General features: G+C 46.2%; 3 protein-coding genes across 3 annotated transcripts; 1 reads left to right on the top strand and 2 right to left on the bottom strand.

Annotated features, from left to right (window-relative positions):
- Nucleotides 1-6251: 6251 nt before the first annotated feature.
- On the top strand, nt 6252-6951 carry DEU56DRAFT_449631 (uncharacterized protein; the record flags this gene model as incomplete). Its single annotated transcript, XM_041346272.1, has 3 exons — nt 6252-6587; nt 6637-6729; nt 6783-6951. Coding segments are annotated over 3 exons (549 nt in total), but the record flags the coding sequence as incomplete, so codon positions are not given.
- Nucleotides 6952-13713: 6762 nt separating this feature from the next.
- DEU56DRAFT_757462 (uncharacterized protein) lies at nt 13714-16283 on the bottom strand (the record flags this gene model as incomplete). The annotated part of the gene is made up of 7 exons (XM_041350133.1): nt 13714-14403; nt 14452-14609; nt 14668-14688; nt 14776-15207; nt 15250-15685; nt 15757-15855; nt 16125-16283. 7 exons carry the CDS (start codon nt 16281-16283, stop codon nt 13714-13716), a joined length of 1995 nt encoding a protein of 664 aa, XP_041206724.1.
- A 2148-nt stretch (nt 16284-18431) lies between these two features.
- On the bottom strand, nt 18432-19292 carry DEU56DRAFT_757461 (uncharacterized protein; the record flags this gene model as incomplete). Its single annotated transcript, XM_041350132.1, has 1 exon — nt 18432-19292. The coding sequence occupies one exon, from the start codon at nt 19290-19292 to the stop codon at nt 18432-18434; it is 861 nt and encodes a 286-aa protein (XP_041206723.1).
- Between the last annotated feature and the right edge of the window lie 579 nt (nt 19293-19871).

Below are 19871 nucleotides of genomic sequence, written 5' to 3'. Positions count from 1 at the left end.
ATAGCCGCTTGACAATTTGTCCATAGCCCCTCCAGATCTACGGTGAGCATCCTGTCCTTTCCCGGTCATTTTTTTTACTAAGAAAGCCCATAGAGAACCAGCTCTGACACTACAGGACTTCTCAACCTCCAGTAGCAGATATCGTTCCACTGCTTGATTACCCCAAACTTCGCCTTTGCCGCCACCAAAGTCCTTATTCCACTTCCAATGGTCGAGCATCCGATCAAGGCTTCACGTGTCATGCCATCAACCACACTGCACCGACGTGAAAGCATTGACACGACTCACTGCTAAGCTAGTAACAAAGAAAGGATTCCTTCCACGCCGATAAGTCATGCATTTACATCCAGGACGCAAACTACTCATACTCACACTGCCGCATATTCCGTAAGGGCAGCTCAAACAGTCTGAATCCTTTGCGCAAAAAACAGGACATCCGTTATTGTTAGCGTCGTTGGCAGATGTTGATAATATCAAAGCAGCAACAACAGCAAAAACAAAGGAGAGACGCATTGTTTGAGAGGATGTGATGTTGGGTCTGAAGGGGACAGTAGGAAAATATTTTCCTTTTATACACTGAATATTGTTCTTCATACCGATGTAGGAAGAGCCTATCCACCTGAAATGCTCTTTCGAACAGATGCATATCTGAAATTCCAGCAGATTGCCACCTAACTTCTACTTTACCTTGCCACTGGCAGTGTGAAGCAAGGTGTATTGGCAACCTGGCATGGAACAAAATATCACTTCGTGACGCGGGGTCAAAATGCCAGCTCGCAACATCCTTTTTGAACAAATAATATCTGCCAAATGTGTCGAGAGCCACATACATCAGCTAGGTGGACAGCAGATGATCATTTATTCAAGGGAGGGCTCGCTGCGGGTATGGAACTTAATGGAAAACAGATAGGAGACGACTGAAGGGACGGAGTACGGACCGCAGCGATGTCTCTGGACAGAAAGGTAGTGGTTGGCGGGAGTGAAGATAGTGGACTGAAATTGTGAGACATCAACATATGCAAAGTCATCGGGAGATGGATAGACATACAGATACGGTGAATTAGGTCTGCTGGAGACAATCATCGCACCAATCAAGACCGGGCACGAATACATACACGCAATCGTTTACTCGCCGGACACGACCATGATTGTGACTGGTAGATACAGATTATACGAGCCTTTGACTGCTGAATATCTTTTTTCTATGGTGCTGAATCTGTTCAACTATTTTTACTCGAGTTTTAATTGGTTTAAACAAGTTGAATCTACGGTCGCACTCGGCTCAGGCCGAGTTTCGGGTCTGTGCGTACACGCGTCATCATCTGACTCATGCTCTTGACTGAGTCTCCTAAACGCTGATGAGTGGCTGAATCCTGTGACTTTGGTCCTTGAGCTTAACCATCATCTAGCGTTGAGCACTCACTGCTTGCGCACCCACTGCGCCTTTAATTTATTTACTGTTGAACTGTCGTGTTACACTCCACTTCCGTCGTACCTCCATGACGAGCGATGCCCCAGTCGGAACATCACTTACGGGACCCGGAGTCTCAGGGTCTTCAACTCAAACCGACGTTGGCAGAACGTCTTCATCCCAACAAGACCTGGCGGAGAAATGTCTTAACATCGTTGAAGACTACAAGCACAGCCTCATCACAAAATCTGAGGCATTTATCTCTATCGCAAAGACTGTCACTGCCTGCACCTCAGAAGCCACAGACGAAGCGGAGTCTTTTATCGCGAATCCATACTTCAGCATGCTTGAAGACTGGTCCAAGCGGCAGGATGACACCAGAGGGTTTGGTGAGCACGAGCCAGATGTTAGACACCAATCCGAAGACAGGGAAACTCTCCCTCCTAGAGAGATTGAACTTGAGAGAGAAGTTAGTATCCAGCGAGGTGAACCGGCTCGAAAGCGAGGCAAACTTGACCTCGCCTGTCTCGTTCGAGCCGAGCAATCAAGTACAGGAGGTCAGCTCTCCGCAAACCTTACAAGAACTAACGAAATCCTCCTCAATTGGTCGCAAGACCCCAAAGAAGTTCGACGCCGACTCATGTATCACCGATGCAGCCCGGAATTCCATGAAGCTGGATGGGCAGAAATCGTCGCAGGCAAATGTGTCAATCTTGACGCCGTACACTCCATCATCTCCTCGTCATGCACCATTGACAAATGTACCGAGACTATCGGCGACATTGAGATCAAGTACGCAGGAACATCAGAAGCAGTCGCGAAGAAAATCACCACCGCAATGCAATGGACCGCAGCCTGGAATAGGGCTGCCAGAGCCATCAAATTCGCGTTCCCTCATCGAGAGGATGAGCTCGCTACCTATGGAGAATATATTACCACCAGATTCGACCGTACGCTCGAACGGTCACATGAAAGAATTATCAGGTATGACAAAGCCATCAGGAATAAAGCCGCAAACTCGCGCAGGGTTGAACTCTCAGACCTCGCCTCCTTCATTGACATCTACGAATCTCATTTTCAGTCAGATGGTAGACACCACGACGATGAAAAGCAGACCAAGCCCAGCGCATCTTCGCGGGACAAAACTACCTTCAGTCGACGTGAGCCCTGTCGCAAATGGAATGCCGGAGACTGTGCTCGCAGTGCGGGAACCTGCCATTACGCACATGTCTGCTCACATGAGCAAGACGGCAGATTATGCGCAAGACGACACACGGAAACGAAGCATTTCGAGGAGTCTAAGCCCAAACCCACTTGAACGGCCATTTAAGCGCCCGCGTCATAGACGGGGCCTTATATGGTCACCAACGGATGTTTCTTTCAGTCCAACTGCGCGGTCAACTGAATATGCTGATCCTGTCCCCTCACCTCCACTAAACGAACTTTCGGGCAGTGATGCAGCTCGGACTATTGCACGCAGACCGGACTTGTTTCGTATCGTTACGCCTATAAACGTTGATCGGTTCGAAGACCTTCTCTTGGACCATCCAAACCAACCTTTCGTCAAATCCGTCTGCGACTCTTTACGTCGGGGTTTCTGGCCATGGGCCGATACCTCAGACGACTCGTACCCATCCACTAACGACAATTCCACGCATACATGCTCCAAATCTAACGAGCAACAACAATTCATCGAGGATCAATTGCGTGAGGAGATACGTTTGGAACGAGTATCAGAGAGTTTCGGTACCGAGCTTTACCCTGGTATGTATAGTGTGCCGATGCACACTGTACCCAAGCCACATTCTGATAAACTTCGCTTGATCGTTGATCACACTGCGGGCGAGTACTCACTGAACTCCATGATTGACAGAGATGCCATCAAAGGTACCAAGCTGGATGGATTGCACTCGCTCGGAGCTTCGCTGCTTCGCTTCCGTGAACAACACCCAAATGTCCAGCTGGTAATGTTCAAATCTGACGTGTCGCAGGCTTTCCGACGTTTGCCGATGCACCCGCTATGGCAGGTCAAACAAATTCTGACAGTCCACGGTCAATGACACGTCGATCGTAACAACAATTTTCGTGTTAGGGGTTCGCCAAAAGTATGGATTTCGTTCATGTCCCTCGTAGCATGGATTGCTATACATCGTGCCCTCATCGACGCGCTGAAAACTTACATGGACGACTCATTCTCCTTTGAGGTCGCGGGTTGTCTGCTATATTATCCTCCGTACGACTGCTATTTTCCCGCTAAACAGACGCGTTTACTACAATTATGGGACGAACTCCGACTTCCGCATGAACGCCCCAAGCAGGTGTTCGGTGCACCATTGACTGTCATTGGCTTCGATGTCGACCCTAATTCCATGCAAGTATCCCTTCCTGTCGACAAAAAAGGCGAATTGGTTGCAGAATTGCGCCGTTTCGCACGCAAGAACAGTCGTTGGTCGCTTCGGGAGTTCCAACGACTCGCAGGGTGGTGCGAGTGGAGCTTTAACGTTTTCCCACTCTTGAAACCTGGTCTGTCGGTTCTATACGACAAAATCAGGGGAAAGAACAATGCATTGGCACTCATTCACGTCAATAACGCTCTCATCGACGAGCTACTTTGGCTCGCCGACCATATTGAACGTTCTGATGGTTTGCACCTCTTCAAATGCGTGGATTTTGATCCGAGGAGTGATGAAGTCGTTGTCGCCTATACTGATGCTTCCAGCGTTGGCATGGGATTGTGGTTTCCAGACGATAATTTCGCATGCCAATGTCACTTGCCCACCGACACCCCTCACGACACAATTTTCTTCTTTGAGGCACTCGCTGTTTGCTCCGCTATTCATGCTGTTGTCAACATGGACGAAACCCCATCACAACTGCTCATATACACTGACAATATGAACACAGTCGCTATGTTTGATTCACTCCGCGCGAAACCCGTCTACAATTCACTCCTGCGCTCCGCTATGGATATTTTGATCACCTACCGTGTTGACCTGCGCGTGGAACATATCCCCGGTCAGCAGAATGTGATAGCAGATGCGTTGTCCCGCTTTCATAACGAGCTTGTCAAAGATCTCGTGCCTACCGCTCTAATCTTTGACTTCGAACCCCCTCGGGATGCGTTGGGGGCGTCGAAAAAATGATCCCATGCGCAACCCAGTCCAGGCAACCCGTACGGGAAGCCTGGACACTTGAACGCTTGCAATTCGAGCGTTCTCTGGCCCTTGGTTTCGCTATCGAATCGACCACTGCGTCCGCGTACGATTCTCATTTGAATTCCTATCTTAACTTTTGTCGGCTGCACAATCGCCCAGTCCAACCAACAGACGACACTCTCTCTTACTACGTCGTCTGGTTATCCCATTACATTGAACCATGTTCGGTCGATTCCTATCTGTCTGGCATCGTCAATCGTCTCGAATCACATTTTTCAGGCGTACGAGAAGCACGAACTTCTTTGCTCGTCACGCGCACGCTCAAAGGTTGCAAACGCCGCTTATCCAAGCCTGTCCAGCGAAAACAACCACTTAGCCTCGATGATCTCTCCCTCGTGGCTGACGCTTTCGCCTCTTCTGTCGAGTACAACGACATCTTGTTCCAAACGCTACTCGTTACCAGTTTCAAGACTTTGCAATGCTTAGCCGAACTGTGCTGGCCCAACGCCGTTAAACATCAATCCTATCGCAAAGTCCCTCTGCGGCACTCTCTATCATTCACAAATGGCTCAGCGAGCTACACTCTCCCGCACCACAAAAGTAGTAGTTTGGGTGTTGGTTGTGAGATCTTGCTTCTCGGCGAACCTCACGCTAGGGTAGATCCATTGAAGCTATTCCATCGGTACGTTTGTGCTCGTGACGAAAAATTTCCACACCATCCACAGCTCTGGCTCACTTCAGCTGGAACTATTCCCACACGTGTGTGGTTCATGCGCTATCTACGGCGTTTCTTCCCGCCAAGTATTTCTGGGCACTCCATGCGAGCTGGAGGAGCAACAGCTCTTGCTGCAAGCGGCGTTGCCCCTGCGCTGATTCAGGCAGCGGGACGCTGGTCTTCAGACGAGTTCCAGAAATATATTCGCAAGCACCCTTTTCTGCTTAACCTTCTTATTCATGGTTCACACCTTCCGTAACTCATTAGGATCGACAGCTCAGACTCACTGCATCATTTTTCGCTAAAAGTCTCCCAAAGGCTCAATCACCTCTCCGTCCCAACGACTCATAACCCAAATTGTATTCAACGCACGCACCCCATCCCAACGACTCAATCATAACTACGTTCAAAACAAAATTATAAATTATAAAAAAAAAATAAAAAAATAATAGCCTTATAGTGGTTTTGTCGAGCTTGACAAATCAAGCTCGTTTTCTTGCCTCGCGAGGTCGTATCCGTGTACGAATTGTTCTTGCCTCGCGAGTTTTGTCGTGTCTGTGTACGATATACGTTTTGAAGCCTCTCTTCATGTACGACGAGCTGTCGGTCTTATTCCTAGTGTTACAAATTGATTGCGGGTCCTCCAAGCTTCAAGCTGGAGGATCCCGGTTGCCTAAACTCACTCAACGAGTGCCATTGGACCCTTGTGCAAGTTGATTCAACACAATATATATGCACACATACACAAAGGATTTACACAACACAAGTCGCGTAACTACCGTTGCCGAGATGTATCAGGATGCTTTAGGATTAGCGTGACTTCCCGTTTTGGTAACACCGCATGACGATGAAATGCTCGAGCTCGCTGTTGAGGACAGCGAGCTCAAATAGTTGCCTAATCCTTCACCCTTTTCACTAGTTCTTTTGAGGGAAAAAAATCACCTGTAGCTTAACTATGGAAGGCCACCAGATATCCATACGGGAACCAGGCAAGACACTTGAAGCTCACTTTGCAGAAGAAAAGTACCCCCTTTTTTTTTATGAAAGCAAGAGAGACGTGGCATTTCCTGGTGGGGAGTCTGTGGAAGATCTGGTGAGGAGGGGTGAGAGGGCAGTGAGGGAGGTTGTGCTGCCGCATGTGGTGAGTGTTGCGAGGTCGGGGAGGGACGAGCATATTGCGCTTGTGAGTCATGGGTTGTGTATCGTGCAAGTGGTGGGCGCAATTGTGAGATTGGGCGGAGGAACATGGAAACGAAAGGGACCCATGGTCAATACGGGGTGGGTGAGGGTAGAGGTACAAATTCAGGTGAGTGTGGCGGACATTGATTATGAGGTGGTGTTCACGGATGGTGCAGGGCGGGATACCAGTGGAAGTCGGGGATGGCGAGGTTCCTCTGGTAGAAGTGATAGTGATGGATGAGGGCAGGGCAGATCACCTTGAGGGCCTTGTGTGTTGGTTTCGTTTGTGATGTTGACTGACTGACGAGAACATGACTGACAGCTCGATGGAGGCCCACTTCAAGGCATGAAAGCGATTATGGGTGGAGGATTGGTGGTGGAGGGAAAGAACGCGAATGAGGCGGAGGCTATCGCACAGATGTCTAGTAGGAATCGGGTATAGAGCTTGCCACATATACATTTCAGATAATTGACGCATGCAAGTACTGCAGTGGCCTGGTCACTGTCTGCTGCTTGCCCATGGGAGTCGAGAAGCTTGATCGCGCACTCTATAAATAGCGCAATCTATCGAGGACTTGCCTCATAGAGGGGCTGGTCACCAGTCTAATAGCCCAAGGCAGTGTTACTTAACCACCAGCAGTTTTGAAAATGCCTCACTTTGAAGTTTGAACGGGCGGTGATGAGACCCAGATGCATATGTGGGCCACTGTCCGACGTGTGAGATTTTACAGACATTTGTGTTTGACAAAACCCCACTACCTACGCCCAAAATGTACACTCGCCAAATACGGAGCCGCTGGGCAACCAGGATGTTCTATCGCATGTTCGTGGCCTCGCTGTTGCCCCTAGCTTTGCAATGGGCAACGACTGGAGCTGCAGTGCTGGTTGTGTATTTTACTCCGACTGTGGTAAGTATTTTGATATGCATTTATCTGCACGCGCTGCTTATTAGCGGCACATGACAGGGCCTTGGTTGTAGATCTCGCGGCAATGGAGTCTATGGAAGGGGAAGGGTGCAGTGACCTTGCTGTTGCTAAACCTACCTTTGTATCCCAGGCTCATGGTTTTGGTTCCATTCTTTTCCTTCTTTGCTTTCACACTGCCCTAATTCTTATACAGTCCTTCCGGAAAGTCTTGACTCACGTGTTCGAAATGGTTCAAAAATAGTGAAAATGTCGAAAATTCAATTAAATCACTTTCGAGTTTTGTATGCCTCTGAACGGCTTCAAAAACATAATATCTCACACGTTTGTCACTCAGACTCGTCATGGTCTACCAGAGGATCAGTCGCGATTGAAAAGAACGAGCCCTGTACCTGCTTTTGGAGGAAGGATGGGACATTGAGCGCATTGCTGTTGCTCTCGGAGTATCGCCAAGAAGCATAGAGCAGTGGAAGGTAAATTATGATGAACATGGTCATATTAACCCTCCTACACCAATCATGGGTCGCCCTCGCTTGCTGGATCAAGTTATGACAGACGAGATCCAAGAGCTGCTAGCTGAAACCCCGTCACTGCTACTTGACAAGATTGGCGAATGGCTCGCCATATACCACGATCAGCCTATATCGACGTCAGCTCTCCACGAAAACCTCAGGGACCTTGGTCTCACCTACAAACACTTGAGAAGGGTCGCGGCCGAACGTGATGATGGTTTCCGAGCTGATTGGTTGCACAACATGACAACCAACTATACAGCTGAGCAGCTTGTGTTTCTGGACGAGTCAAGCAAAGATGACCGCACCATACTCCCTAGATATGGTTGGTCGCTCAGTGGACAAGCCCCCTTTGATAGGGTCAGCTTGAACAGGGGCATTCGATACAGCGTGCTGCCGGCTCTCACCATCGACGGCTATATGACTGTCCGAGTCATCGAGGGATCTATAGATGGCGCAGAGTTCTACAATTTCGTTGTCAACGACGTAGCAAGTATATCCTTTTCAGTGTCTGAATTTTCGCTGATCGAATCCGCTGCAGTTGCCCAATATGAACCCATTCCCGAGCCCCAATAGCGTGATTGTCCTCGACAACTGTTCCACTCATAAGAGTGATGCCATACAAGAAGCTGTAGAGGCATCTGGTATGCCAAATGCTACTTTACTTCGCCTGCAAGTATCTGACACCTTTGTAGGTTGTTTACTTATATTTCTGCCCCCATACTCTCCGGATTTCAATCCGATCGAGGAGAGCTTCAGTTGCTGTACGTTCGACTACATTTCATTTTATTCTGTCGCTCACACTTCCATTACAGTGAAGAACATCAGCAAATCAGTTCACTCTGGACAGTGCCGGACAGTGCCGGACAGCCCACAAGGCCCACAGCTTGGTCCCAACTTTACAGAACCCCACAGAAGGCTTCTTCTTCTGTGGGGTTCTGTACAAAACACTACATAGCACACTACTGTAGTCAGAAATTACCTATGTGTCTTGAGATACCAGACAAAATCCTGTGGATTTCCGTGTACAGAACCCCCAGAGCGCAGTGCTGTAGTCAGAAATTACCTATGTGTCTTAGATACCAGATGAAATCTTGTGGGTTTCTGTGTACAGAACCCCCAGAGCGCAGTGCTGTACTCAGAATGTGTCTTAGACACCAGATAAATTCTCTGTGGGTTTCCGGTCTCACTGGACACGAACAGACAAAAATTCAAATCATATCCAGCATATGTTGATTAGATAACAGATAGCAGTGCAGTACATCATGTGATAACGCGATAGGTAGAAAACGTAAGCGAGCTACAAGCAGGGGGAAATGAGCGACCTCAATCAAGCAAGATCTCGATATCAGTGTGGTGGGACATGTTGTTGCCATCGAGTTTGCAAGACGCCGCCCTACATGAATACAAGTTAGTGTGCTAGACTTGTTGGAAGCAAGAGGACTTACCATCCAGCCTCAGCCCACGATTGGAGCTGCTCGACCAACTTAGGACCATGGTAGGAATGTTCAATGATTTCTTGAAGCGACTTTAGTGCAGATGCATAGGTTGGGCGATAGTCCTTGGTGGTGAATTTGGGGAATGATTTTCCATTCCCGTTTTTTGCGAGGCCGTCGAGAACGCAAACGAACTATGAAACGAGTTAGTTTGTCATTGAGTGTGAAAATTATAAAAATAAAATACCGCAGCAGAGACCAAAGCCAAGCATGGCAAAGGCAACTGCATGCTGAATATGTCTGGATGTCTTCGAGCGATTCTATATGGTCCAGTGTACATGAACACAATGATGGCATCGCGGAGTGCAGGGTTGGCAAAGTTTCGTGTTTTTCCCTGCAGTGCCATGTTATTTAAATACTTATAAAATTATACGGGCAGCATACCTGTTCGTCCACACCATCGTGTAGAAACTTTGAGCCCTTCTTTAAGTCAGTAGCCACACCTTCCACCCACAAAGCATGTTCTTGAGGTGGGATATTTGACAGGGGGACAAGGCCAGGCATGGCTGAGGCAATCACAGCAACGTTCTTCTTGAGCTCAGAGCGCCAAGTCGAGAGATCTTCATATAACTGGATAACGGGAAGATGAGATAACAGCGAACAAAAAGACTGGCGATATATACTTACGAGTTTCGCCATATTGGGCTTGTGAATAGGCCAATAATCTGGTACTTGGGTCAGATACACATGCACTAGAGAAGATCAAAGCTTACCAGGTTCAAATTGTTTACCGGCTGTATCCCACTGGTAAAGAACAGCTAAAAGGGCCTCACTGACAGAGCCTGCCGAGTCTTTAACTCGAGCTGGGAACACATTCTCTAGCACATGCTGGGCATGACACTCTTCTTTTGCGTCCTCGAGGAAACTCTTCCAGTGGGCTGGGTAGAACACCAGCTGCGTAGGCTTCGGCCCATCAGATGAACTTTTGGATTTGGCTGATCGCTGAGTGTTGACTAGAACCTTGTTGTTCTTCGGATCCTTTGTCGTGATCACATGGCGTAAGAGCTCGAGGGAAGCTGGGTCGGGAAGACGGGGTCGCCTGTTCTTCTTATGATGGCGATTTAAAATGTCGTCGGCTACATCTGCAGGCTGGAAATGAAGTTGTTGAGTGCTTGGGGGCATGCCACCAGACGGACATCATACCTGAGAGCTGTCAGGTTCCTGAATACCTTGAGTTTCATTGTTAGAGACATGTCGAGCACCTTCCGAGACGATTGCATTACTTGACGGTTCGTCAAAAGCTAATGTTTGCTCAGCGTTCATGTCATCTTCGTCGCAGGAGTATTGAAAGTCGAAGTCGGGAGGAAGAGTGGAAGTAACATGGACTGGGGAAGGTTCTGGTTCTCGAGAAAACCCTATGAAATAATCAGGGTGACCATGGTGAGCATCATATGCAAAAAGGCACTTACCTGGGTGTACATGATGGCGCTCGCCAACCTCAGCCCAACCAAACTCCCTTTCACCAGCATTGTTACTGTCATTAGAATCATCATCGTCTTCGCCACCCACACTACTTTCACCAGAGCCTGAAGCGTCCAAATCTTCGGAGTCGGATTGTTGCAATGAAAGGTTGGTCCCAGGTTCAGAGCCGACTGTTTGTAGGGACGGGTCCAAAGAGTCCTTGGAGAAAGTCGGAACAATGCGCGCAGTGGACGAAGGATGTGAGTCTAAGGTAGCTGAAGGTGGCACTGATCGTGGGGCTGGCCCACTAGAAGAAGACTGATGGCCTCCAGTAAGGCTTTGAACAGCGCTGCAGGCATGATTCTTGGCGCCTTTCTCGGCCATCATGGGGTCTACAAAAGAATTGTTAAGCACTTGTGTTCCAGGTGGCACAATTGGTGGGCTGCCTTGAGGCATTTGAAATCCAAAGCGTCCGCCCGTTTCGCAGAGTGATAAACCCAGTTGCAATGATTGATAGCTTGACTCAATGCAGGTGATGTCCTGAAATAAAAATGAGCGCTTGACTTAAATATGATATGATGTCCTCACCGGTTCAGCTTGCGAGTCAGGGACAGAAGACGTCTAGTAGAACGATTGATCATTGTATCACCAGGAATGAATAAAGACAAAATTGCTCACCTTGGCTTTTTTCCCCTTCTGATGGGAACTTGTGATGGTAGAGCCCATACCGTTTGAGGCACTATACGGCGGAGGAGGCTTCTAAATATTGAACATCAGCCCCAACTGCACGGTTGAAAAATTGAGCTGACCTGTGGACGGCTGACACGGTTTCTTCAACGCGGTTCTGGAGCAAGAGGGTTTGCTGAGATATTCGGCGCGAGGGTCGTAGATCCCTTAGGTTGGCTTGTCCACGTTGGGGCCACCAGAGCTGCGCCAACTTTCTCTAGTTGAGCATTCCTTCCTCCTGTACCTGCACCAGAACGACCAGAACAACGAACGGGGGGAGCATTGACATCGGAAGATAGCTGTAGTGACACCAAACCAACTTCATCTTCTGTCCGCACCTTCTTTCCTTGCCCAGTGAGCGCTGGGACACCAGATTCTGCAACTTTGCACTTTTTCTTCGTCCTTTTGGGGCTAGATGTAGCTCGGGGACGAGGAGGCATGATTGAACTGGCAAAGGGTAGGAACACCTGGCAGAAGGAAGATAAGCGACAAGACCCAGAAAAATTCACTCAGCTCTTAAGGGAGTCGACCCAACCAAGCAGCATGTCACACTTGTAGGCAGTATGACTCGACCAGCAGTGTAAGTGACCGCATTCCTGCAGGAATATAGTTGAATGGAGGATTGCGTGAGGAGAACGAGCTCAATCATCAGGAAATCGACCCGAAATTGATATGACCGGATATAATTGGTAATCAGCAAACATTATTACAAGTCATGTTTTAGCCTTAGATATCATTATCATGGTGTCACACATATATGAACTAAGATATGACTATGCAAGACATGTCACCTTGATGTATCTTGGCTATCAGGAAATCAGCACAAACTTGTTGTTCCTAGATTTAGTTGACAAACTCAAATCAACAATCCACTGAATTATATAAGATTATATACAGAGATAAAGCTTGATCATAGGCATGACAACTTGGTATTAAATGAACAAACATCAGTCATATTACTTGTGTGCCTGAACTTTCTTGAACACACCACTTTCTAGTATTTTGCTTATAACTCACTAGGATCTTAACCAAAAAATGTCATGAGACTATGGAAAGACTACCCTTCACAAGGGCTACAACTTTGATTTTCATCGGAAAGATTCCCACGGTCTACCCTAGTCATTCCTTATCTTGGTCCTTAATCAAAATCCTAGTCCCTAATAACCAAAAACTCGAAATTTCATCAAGTCTTTCTTTACTATTGTATTCCTGTTGGTATTCTTAGTCTTAATAAGCAAACATCAGTCACATTATTTGTGTGCCTAAACTTTCTTGAACACACCACTTCGTAGTGTTTTGCTTATAACTCATTAGGATCTTAACCACAAAATGTCATGAGACTATGGAAAGACTACCCTTGACAAGGGCTACAACTTTGATTCTCATCAAAAAAGTTGCCACAGTCTACCCTAGTCATTCCTTATCAAAATCCTAATGTTGATTTTCATCGAAAAAGTTGCCAGTCTACCCTAGTCATTCCTTATCAAAATCCTAATGGTAGAGTATTATATTAGACTTAGAAAGTATCATATTTTATTTTAAGTCCAATGGATATGGTATATATGTCAGTTGCTGCCTAGATATATACAAGGTCATGTAGTCTAATGGTAAGTGATGCTTGAAAGTGTGTGAATTGATCAGGTGATCTCAGGTGGTAAGTTGTAAGCTGGAGGGTTCAAACCAAGAAAGTGGCATAAATTCAAATAGAAATAATGATTAGTAATTCTTTTATTTTACTGACCATAATATCGAACATTATACAGGCCAATTGTGTGACAGTTTTGTCTGAAGTATCCTAGCATTATAATACATTGTCAAGGATGGCAGGTGTTTGCAATATGTATCATATTTGTGCCTTTGGTGGTTTCTGCCAGTGGAACCTGCCTATCTAAAGCTTTGTCTGGCCAAGTGCAATTATGATAGATATTATATAAATTTTATGATATATAAAGCTTTATAAAGCTATGTCATTGTCGAGTCAATTTCCTGATGATGTTGTAACGTTAGTCATATGGGACGTTCCCAAAGTTGTGGGAACAGCTGCGATGAGTCACTACTTCTGAGTTGAAGGCAGGAAGGGGTAAAACATGTAATGAATACTACAATGCAAAAATGTAAACACTTCGCGAGCGAAAACCATATACTAAGTAGCTGCATACACAAATGAAATCAAGATTGACAACAAAACCGCCTAGCTACCCCGAGTTCGATGTCTTGTTCCTCTTCACAGGTTCAACAGTCCACTCATCATTCAGACCTCGCTTCTTCACTGCGGTGCAATCCAATTCCTTTTCCCTCATGATCTCTCCTGATGCATGCACATCCTGCCTATGCTTATCTACCAACCTCTTGCGGAGCAACCGTTCAGGGGCCAGCTCAGGCTCGCCCTTAAGAAGTTCAGTAATGTGTTTGTCCAGGATCTTGAGCAGTGCATCGAATTCAATGGGTCGGTGGAGAACTTGGCCATCAACAGCGCCGATCTGAACTGGAAAATTGAGCCTCAGGAGGTTCATCCACTCCAGTGCAAGCGGAATAAGATCCTTGAAGTAGCCGTCAAACTGCGCTTGGAGTGCAGCTTCGCCTTTGCCCACTGTGTAGAATGCAACCTTGTTCTCAAAGCACCCCCCGATATTCCGGTTGCTCCCCACATGCGGAAGCCATGCTTTCGAAGGGTTCAAATAGTGTTCTACACCAAGAGGGCCGCTGTACTCGATGCAGATATAAGTGAAGACGTAAAACAGCGATTCGAGATCATCTGAATAGTCTTGCTTGACGAATTCGATTTCCAAAGGTGACGATGATGATGCCCCTTTTTTTGCGGTGTGGGAGATCAAGATTTTTTTCACTTGCTGCAGGAGCCGCTGCGACATGAACGGAATTGTGCCCTGCAAGTTGAGTCAGTAAATTTACTCCTGAATCAATGATCCACTTACTGTTCCACCAATAGCATATGTATTCTCTGGTGTGATAGTCACAGTGAATTCCCAGTTGATCAGCATTCCAAGGCTATTACCATTGGCATCCTCAATCATCGCATTGTGGAGGCTGCAATTGCGGTGCAAGATACCCCATCGATGCGCTTCCTGTTGAACTGGGAGAACAATCGCCAATTAGTATCAACATGTATATCGCGAAGGAGGGATACTTACTGGCCACAATGTCGCGTATAGCTTGAACAAATTCCAACTTTGTTCGAAATTTATGCAAAGGTCACCCCCGGGGCTTCATGACGAGCCGAAAATGAGTGTGCCAAGTACCGACTAAGCTGGGTAGCTCTTGATATTGGTAAATCTTCGTGTTGTTGACCTCACCAGTTGAAAGCTTAACCTTGCTGAATTCTACGAGTTCTGGGACGCCACGGACACCCTGCATATTCTTCAACATAGCAACCTCATTCAAGATATCTTCATCATCTGCATTCCCAAGGACCCAGTGGTCCTTGATGATGTACTCTTCGTCATCTTTTCTAGCCAAGTAGCAAACGGTGCCACGACCAACCAGGCCATGACTTGAAAATAAAACCTCCAGGATGTCGTACCAGTTGTCATTGACTTGAATTTCACCGATTGGCGACAAATTCAGAGGAATGGAATGTTGGGCAATAAAAGGAGCTAGCGAGGTGGGAGTGGCCAAGGGAAGCAGTTCAGAGGGGAGTGTAGGAAGACCAGTCCTAATATCGGGCCGCTCATCTCATTCAAGGGAGGGGAAGGTGCTTGATAGTAAGGAATCACCGCCGAGAGTGTCTAGGCGACGTGAGGGCGAAGGTTTGTATGATGATGCTGAATCATATCCTGACTCGTCCGACTCCTTGTCCGACTCCTCGCCTGACTCTTTGCCTGACTCCTCACCTGACTCCTCTGACTCGCCTGACTGCTCGCCTGATGCTGCATCTCCTGTCTTCGCCCGTATGACAGATTCACTGGGGGGGTCCCTCTTATTCCGGACACGCAATCTCCTAGGAGGAATGGAACGACGGGATAAGACAGGGAGTTTGAGCTGTCGAATATTCATTGTCGTATCGAAACCGATGCACTCGCCGTTACCGAAGACAATAGCTAAGAGGATCTGTAGAAATTTGTTCTTCTGTTGGCTGATATGGAATGGAGGGGATACGGCAGAACCAGAGTGGTCGTATACGTGGACACGAAGCTCGCGATAGTGGCACCCCTGGTTGTAGTATTAGACCTAGTAAAATGGGAACTACCAGTTTTGCCATAGACACTTTTGACGGCAATTACCAGCAGCGCAATTTGACCTAATCCATGGCATTTGTCAGGCCCTATTTTGCTGGGTGTGTTGGCTTTCACAGCCGCATTTTTTGGATTTTTGAAACTCAGCTATGTTTTCAGTCACAAATGTGTTTTCCACATTTGTCAGATGTTTTGGTATGTTTTATTCTGCAATTTTGGCCTCCAAAAGCGGAAATTCACAAAACACATCCTGTTTTGGTCACCTCCTCATGTCAGGCCTCCCCACATTATTCCCACACTCCGCATTTTCGCATTTTTAGTCACCTACTGTGGGAATTACCCCACAACACCCAAAACATCATCCCAATATGGTATACCACATAATTATAATTATTCCCACACCCTCCCCACCTCACTGCAGCTTCACCACTACACCACAATAGGTCCCCCCTTGTATCTAAGTAGTAGTTTGGTATATACATGTATAATATTATATAATAGACCGCTTTTTTTGTCAATTTGTGTGCCTGCTCATCCTCCAGGGCCTTTTTCAAACAGGCTAGGGTACAGAACATTTTCGCATTTTTGCCCCTTTGATAGGGGGGTGTTCCAGGACATTCAGAACATATTTATGAGCATATATGAGTAGATTCCCATCTTGATTTCACCCCCTGAAGTGTCCTACATCAATAGATATAGCACATATGCAAGAAAACACAGAATATGTTCTCATTTGATTATTTCTAGGTGAACAGCCTTGTAAAAATGATTCACAGCATCTATTTAACAATAGGAACAATGTATCAGGAGCCCAGGACCATAGGATAATTCCCTGTTGCATGGTGCCCCCCCCCTCTCCTGGTGATTTACCCCCTGTGAAAATTTTTCCTGTAGGACCGGACCTCAATTGAGGTAGGGGGTCTATTCCTATGTATATTTGAGGTAAGTCTATCATATAGCTGACCCAGGACACACATAGGATCCTGCTACAGGAACAAAAACATAGAAAATCGCATTTTTGACACTTTTGATGTTTTTTTAGTCCCTTACACTTGCACAAATGACCAGACCTGCTCATATATGATCAGTAGTACATTCACAAATATGTTTTGTGCAAAGGATCAGCCCTACATAGGGTGCAAATGTGATATATAATGTACAGGGGCTTTTACTACTGATAAGAAGCCTACATAGTAATCAAGCCTGTGATAAGTAATCAAAGACCTGGGATATGTCCTATATATGCCCCTGATGATAGATTTGAAGATTTAGAAAAATCCATCAAGGACTGACTGAATGACAAGTAAAACCACACATGTGTGAAAAGTGACAATTGACATCTTTTCACACAAAGTTACATTTATATATGATACAGGTCAAATATTTCATTAACAATATGTAGGATACATTGTAGACTACTAAAGGAACATATACTACATACTGCCCTGAGGTTGAAGGGTGGTGGAAGGGATGTGGTGTATATCTGAGTTGACCTAGCATTAAAGTGCTACTATTGCTCAACTGACCATTTTCGATGTTTTGGGTCTTTGAACTTTCCCACACTCAATTTCTTATCTATTTCACTTCCTCAGCACTCAATTCTTGTAGGATTGTTCTGTACATTTAGGACTGTGATACCGAGTATATTTGAAATCTACTCCAGGTGTCTGATTATTAAATTTCGATGTATTGAAAGTATGGGATCCTTATCAGTAGAAATAGCAAGTATTCACACTAACTCAAACCTCTGGCCTATTTTGAGCTGATCCTTGTCACAAAAAGCAAGTATATATACTATGATAATGATATATGAACAGGTTGTATTATTTATGCAAGAGTAAGATACTGAAAACATCAAAAGTGTCAAAAATGCGATTTTCTATGTTTTTGTTCCTGTAGCAGGATCCGGTCTATTCCTATGTATATTTGAGGTAAGTCTATCATATAGCTGGCCCAGGACACACATAGGATCCTGCTACAGGAACAAAAACATAGAAAATCGCATTTTTGACACTTTTGATGTTTTCAGTATCTTACTCTTGCATAAATAATACAACCTGTTCATATATCATTATCATAGTATATACACTTGCTTTTTGTGACGAGGATCAGCTCAAAATAGGCCAGAGGTTTGAGTTAGTGTGAATACTTGCTATTTCTACTGATAAGGATCCCATACTTTCAAGGCACACAAATTGACAAAAAAAGCGATCTATTATATAATATTATACATGTATATACCAAACTACTACTTAGATACAAGGGGGGACCTATTGTGGTGTAGTGGTGAAGCTGCAGTGAGGTGGGGAGGGTGTGGGAATAATTATAATTATGTGGTATACCATATTGGGATGATGTTTTGGGTGTTGTGGGGTAATTCCCACAGTAGGTGACTAAAAATGCGAAAATGCGGAGTGTGGGAATAATATGGGGAGGCCTGACATGAGGAGGTGACCAAAACAGGATGTGTTTTGTGAATTTCCGCTTTTGGAGGCCAAAATTGCAGAATAAAACATCTGACAAATGTGGAAAACACATTTGTGACTGAAAACATAGCTGAGTTTCAAAAATCCAAAAAATGCGGCTGTGAAAGCCAACACACCCAGCAAAATAGGGCCTGACAAATGCCATGGATTAGGTCAAATTGCGCTGCTGGTAATTACCATCAAAAGTGTCTATGGTAAGAATGGTAGTTGCCATAATACGTAGGTCTAATACTACAACTACGGCTGATAGTGGTTGCATAAAGATAGCATCAGAGTGAAGCGCCTCCAGGGCTGGTGCTTCAAAATGATATACGCCTTGGTATCAAGGGATTTTGCGGCACACTTCCCTGGCCGGTACTTGCTGCTCGTTACCTCAGCGACGACCTTGATGCCTGCCCACCCAGGGTCTGGTTCATCTGACATAACAATGTCAGGTTTGCGGGGGATGTCTTCTCCCTTGATTGGGGTGGTTGAGTGGGCCCCACTCCATATACAATTTGCTTGCTTAGTTTTGAGTCCACTGTGTTCAGAAAGTGCCGCCGTGAGGGCGTTCAAAAGCCCTGCAACTACGTGCTCAGTAGTCAAGTTACTAGTAGAATGGGAAGCACTGCCTCTGGGCACCTGACTCCCCCCCCCCCCCCCCCTCAGCTGTCCCTCCTCGTATTTTTTACCCTTTTTATTTTTGCGCTGTTTTGGAGGCGGATCCGGCAGCCCCCAGTTCCACATCTTCACCTTGCTATCCCAAAGCTCCACAGAGTCTTTCGGTTGAAGTCGACAAAACTGATTATCAATCCGCTCGTTACAATATTGAATCTGAGAGAGAGGGATCCGAAGATCCTCTGCACGAGGGGCTTTCACCTTGAAGGATTGAAAAATGATGGATAGAAGATGCCCAAGGGGGGCGCTTCGTTTGATATGACTCGCGGGCTCCTCAAGGACTAGTTGATTCAGCTCTTGAGTAGTTAGCTTGTCCATCATCAGCACATCATGAATTAGAGGAACTTTGATGTAGGATCCCAGTTTTATCCTGACCGCTAGTGTTGAGAAATATTGTTTCTGTTTCGACTTTGTTTTTGGCTTGGATGATTTGGAGGGCATTGTACTCAGTGATGATGGTCAAAGGTTGGCATGGGAATATGTGCAAATTTTTCTTATCTCTTATCAAACTCGACTGCATAAAGACTATATACGTAGTGAAAAGCAATACAGATTGTTCCAAAAAAACTACATTGAAAGAGGGAAGTAAGTGCTTTTGTCCCAAAAATGATTCAGCCATAACTCCGACACATGCTCGACACTATTATAAGCAGTAAGGTGATTGTCTGCGGCGGCACCAAACCAAGGAACTAGATTAACGGGTGCGCGCAGTTGTGAAATTGGTACAACATCCCCCATACAAGTCCCGTTAGACCATCTTGCCCTCTTGAGGACATGCATCTGCGTAGTTGGGTTGCGGACACCAATGATGTCGAAGCGATGAACGTAGCTAAGGAACTGATCTCGCCATGCCCAGTGTGCGCCGGTCTTGCCGAGGGGGTGAAAAATGAGTCTGATTTGGGCGACAGTGTGTCCTGAAGGATGAGGTTGATAACAGGCATTGGGAAAGGACAAATGAGTGTAGTATGACTTGCCTTGAAGACTGCTAGCAGGCCACAAGTGTTCCGCTTGGGTATTGAC

Source organism: Suillus clintonianus (genome assembly GCF_016758775.1).
Source record: "Suillus clintonianus strain FC179 chromosome Unknown DEU56scaffold_53, whole genome shotgun sequence".
Taxonomy (NCBI): domain Eukaryota; kingdom Fungi; phylum Basidiomycota; class Agaricomycetes; order Boletales; family Suillaceae; genus Suillus; species Suillus clintonianus.
The sequence above is the reverse complement of the archived record's forward strand: the minus strand, read 5'-3'. Positions and strand labels throughout refer to the sequence as shown.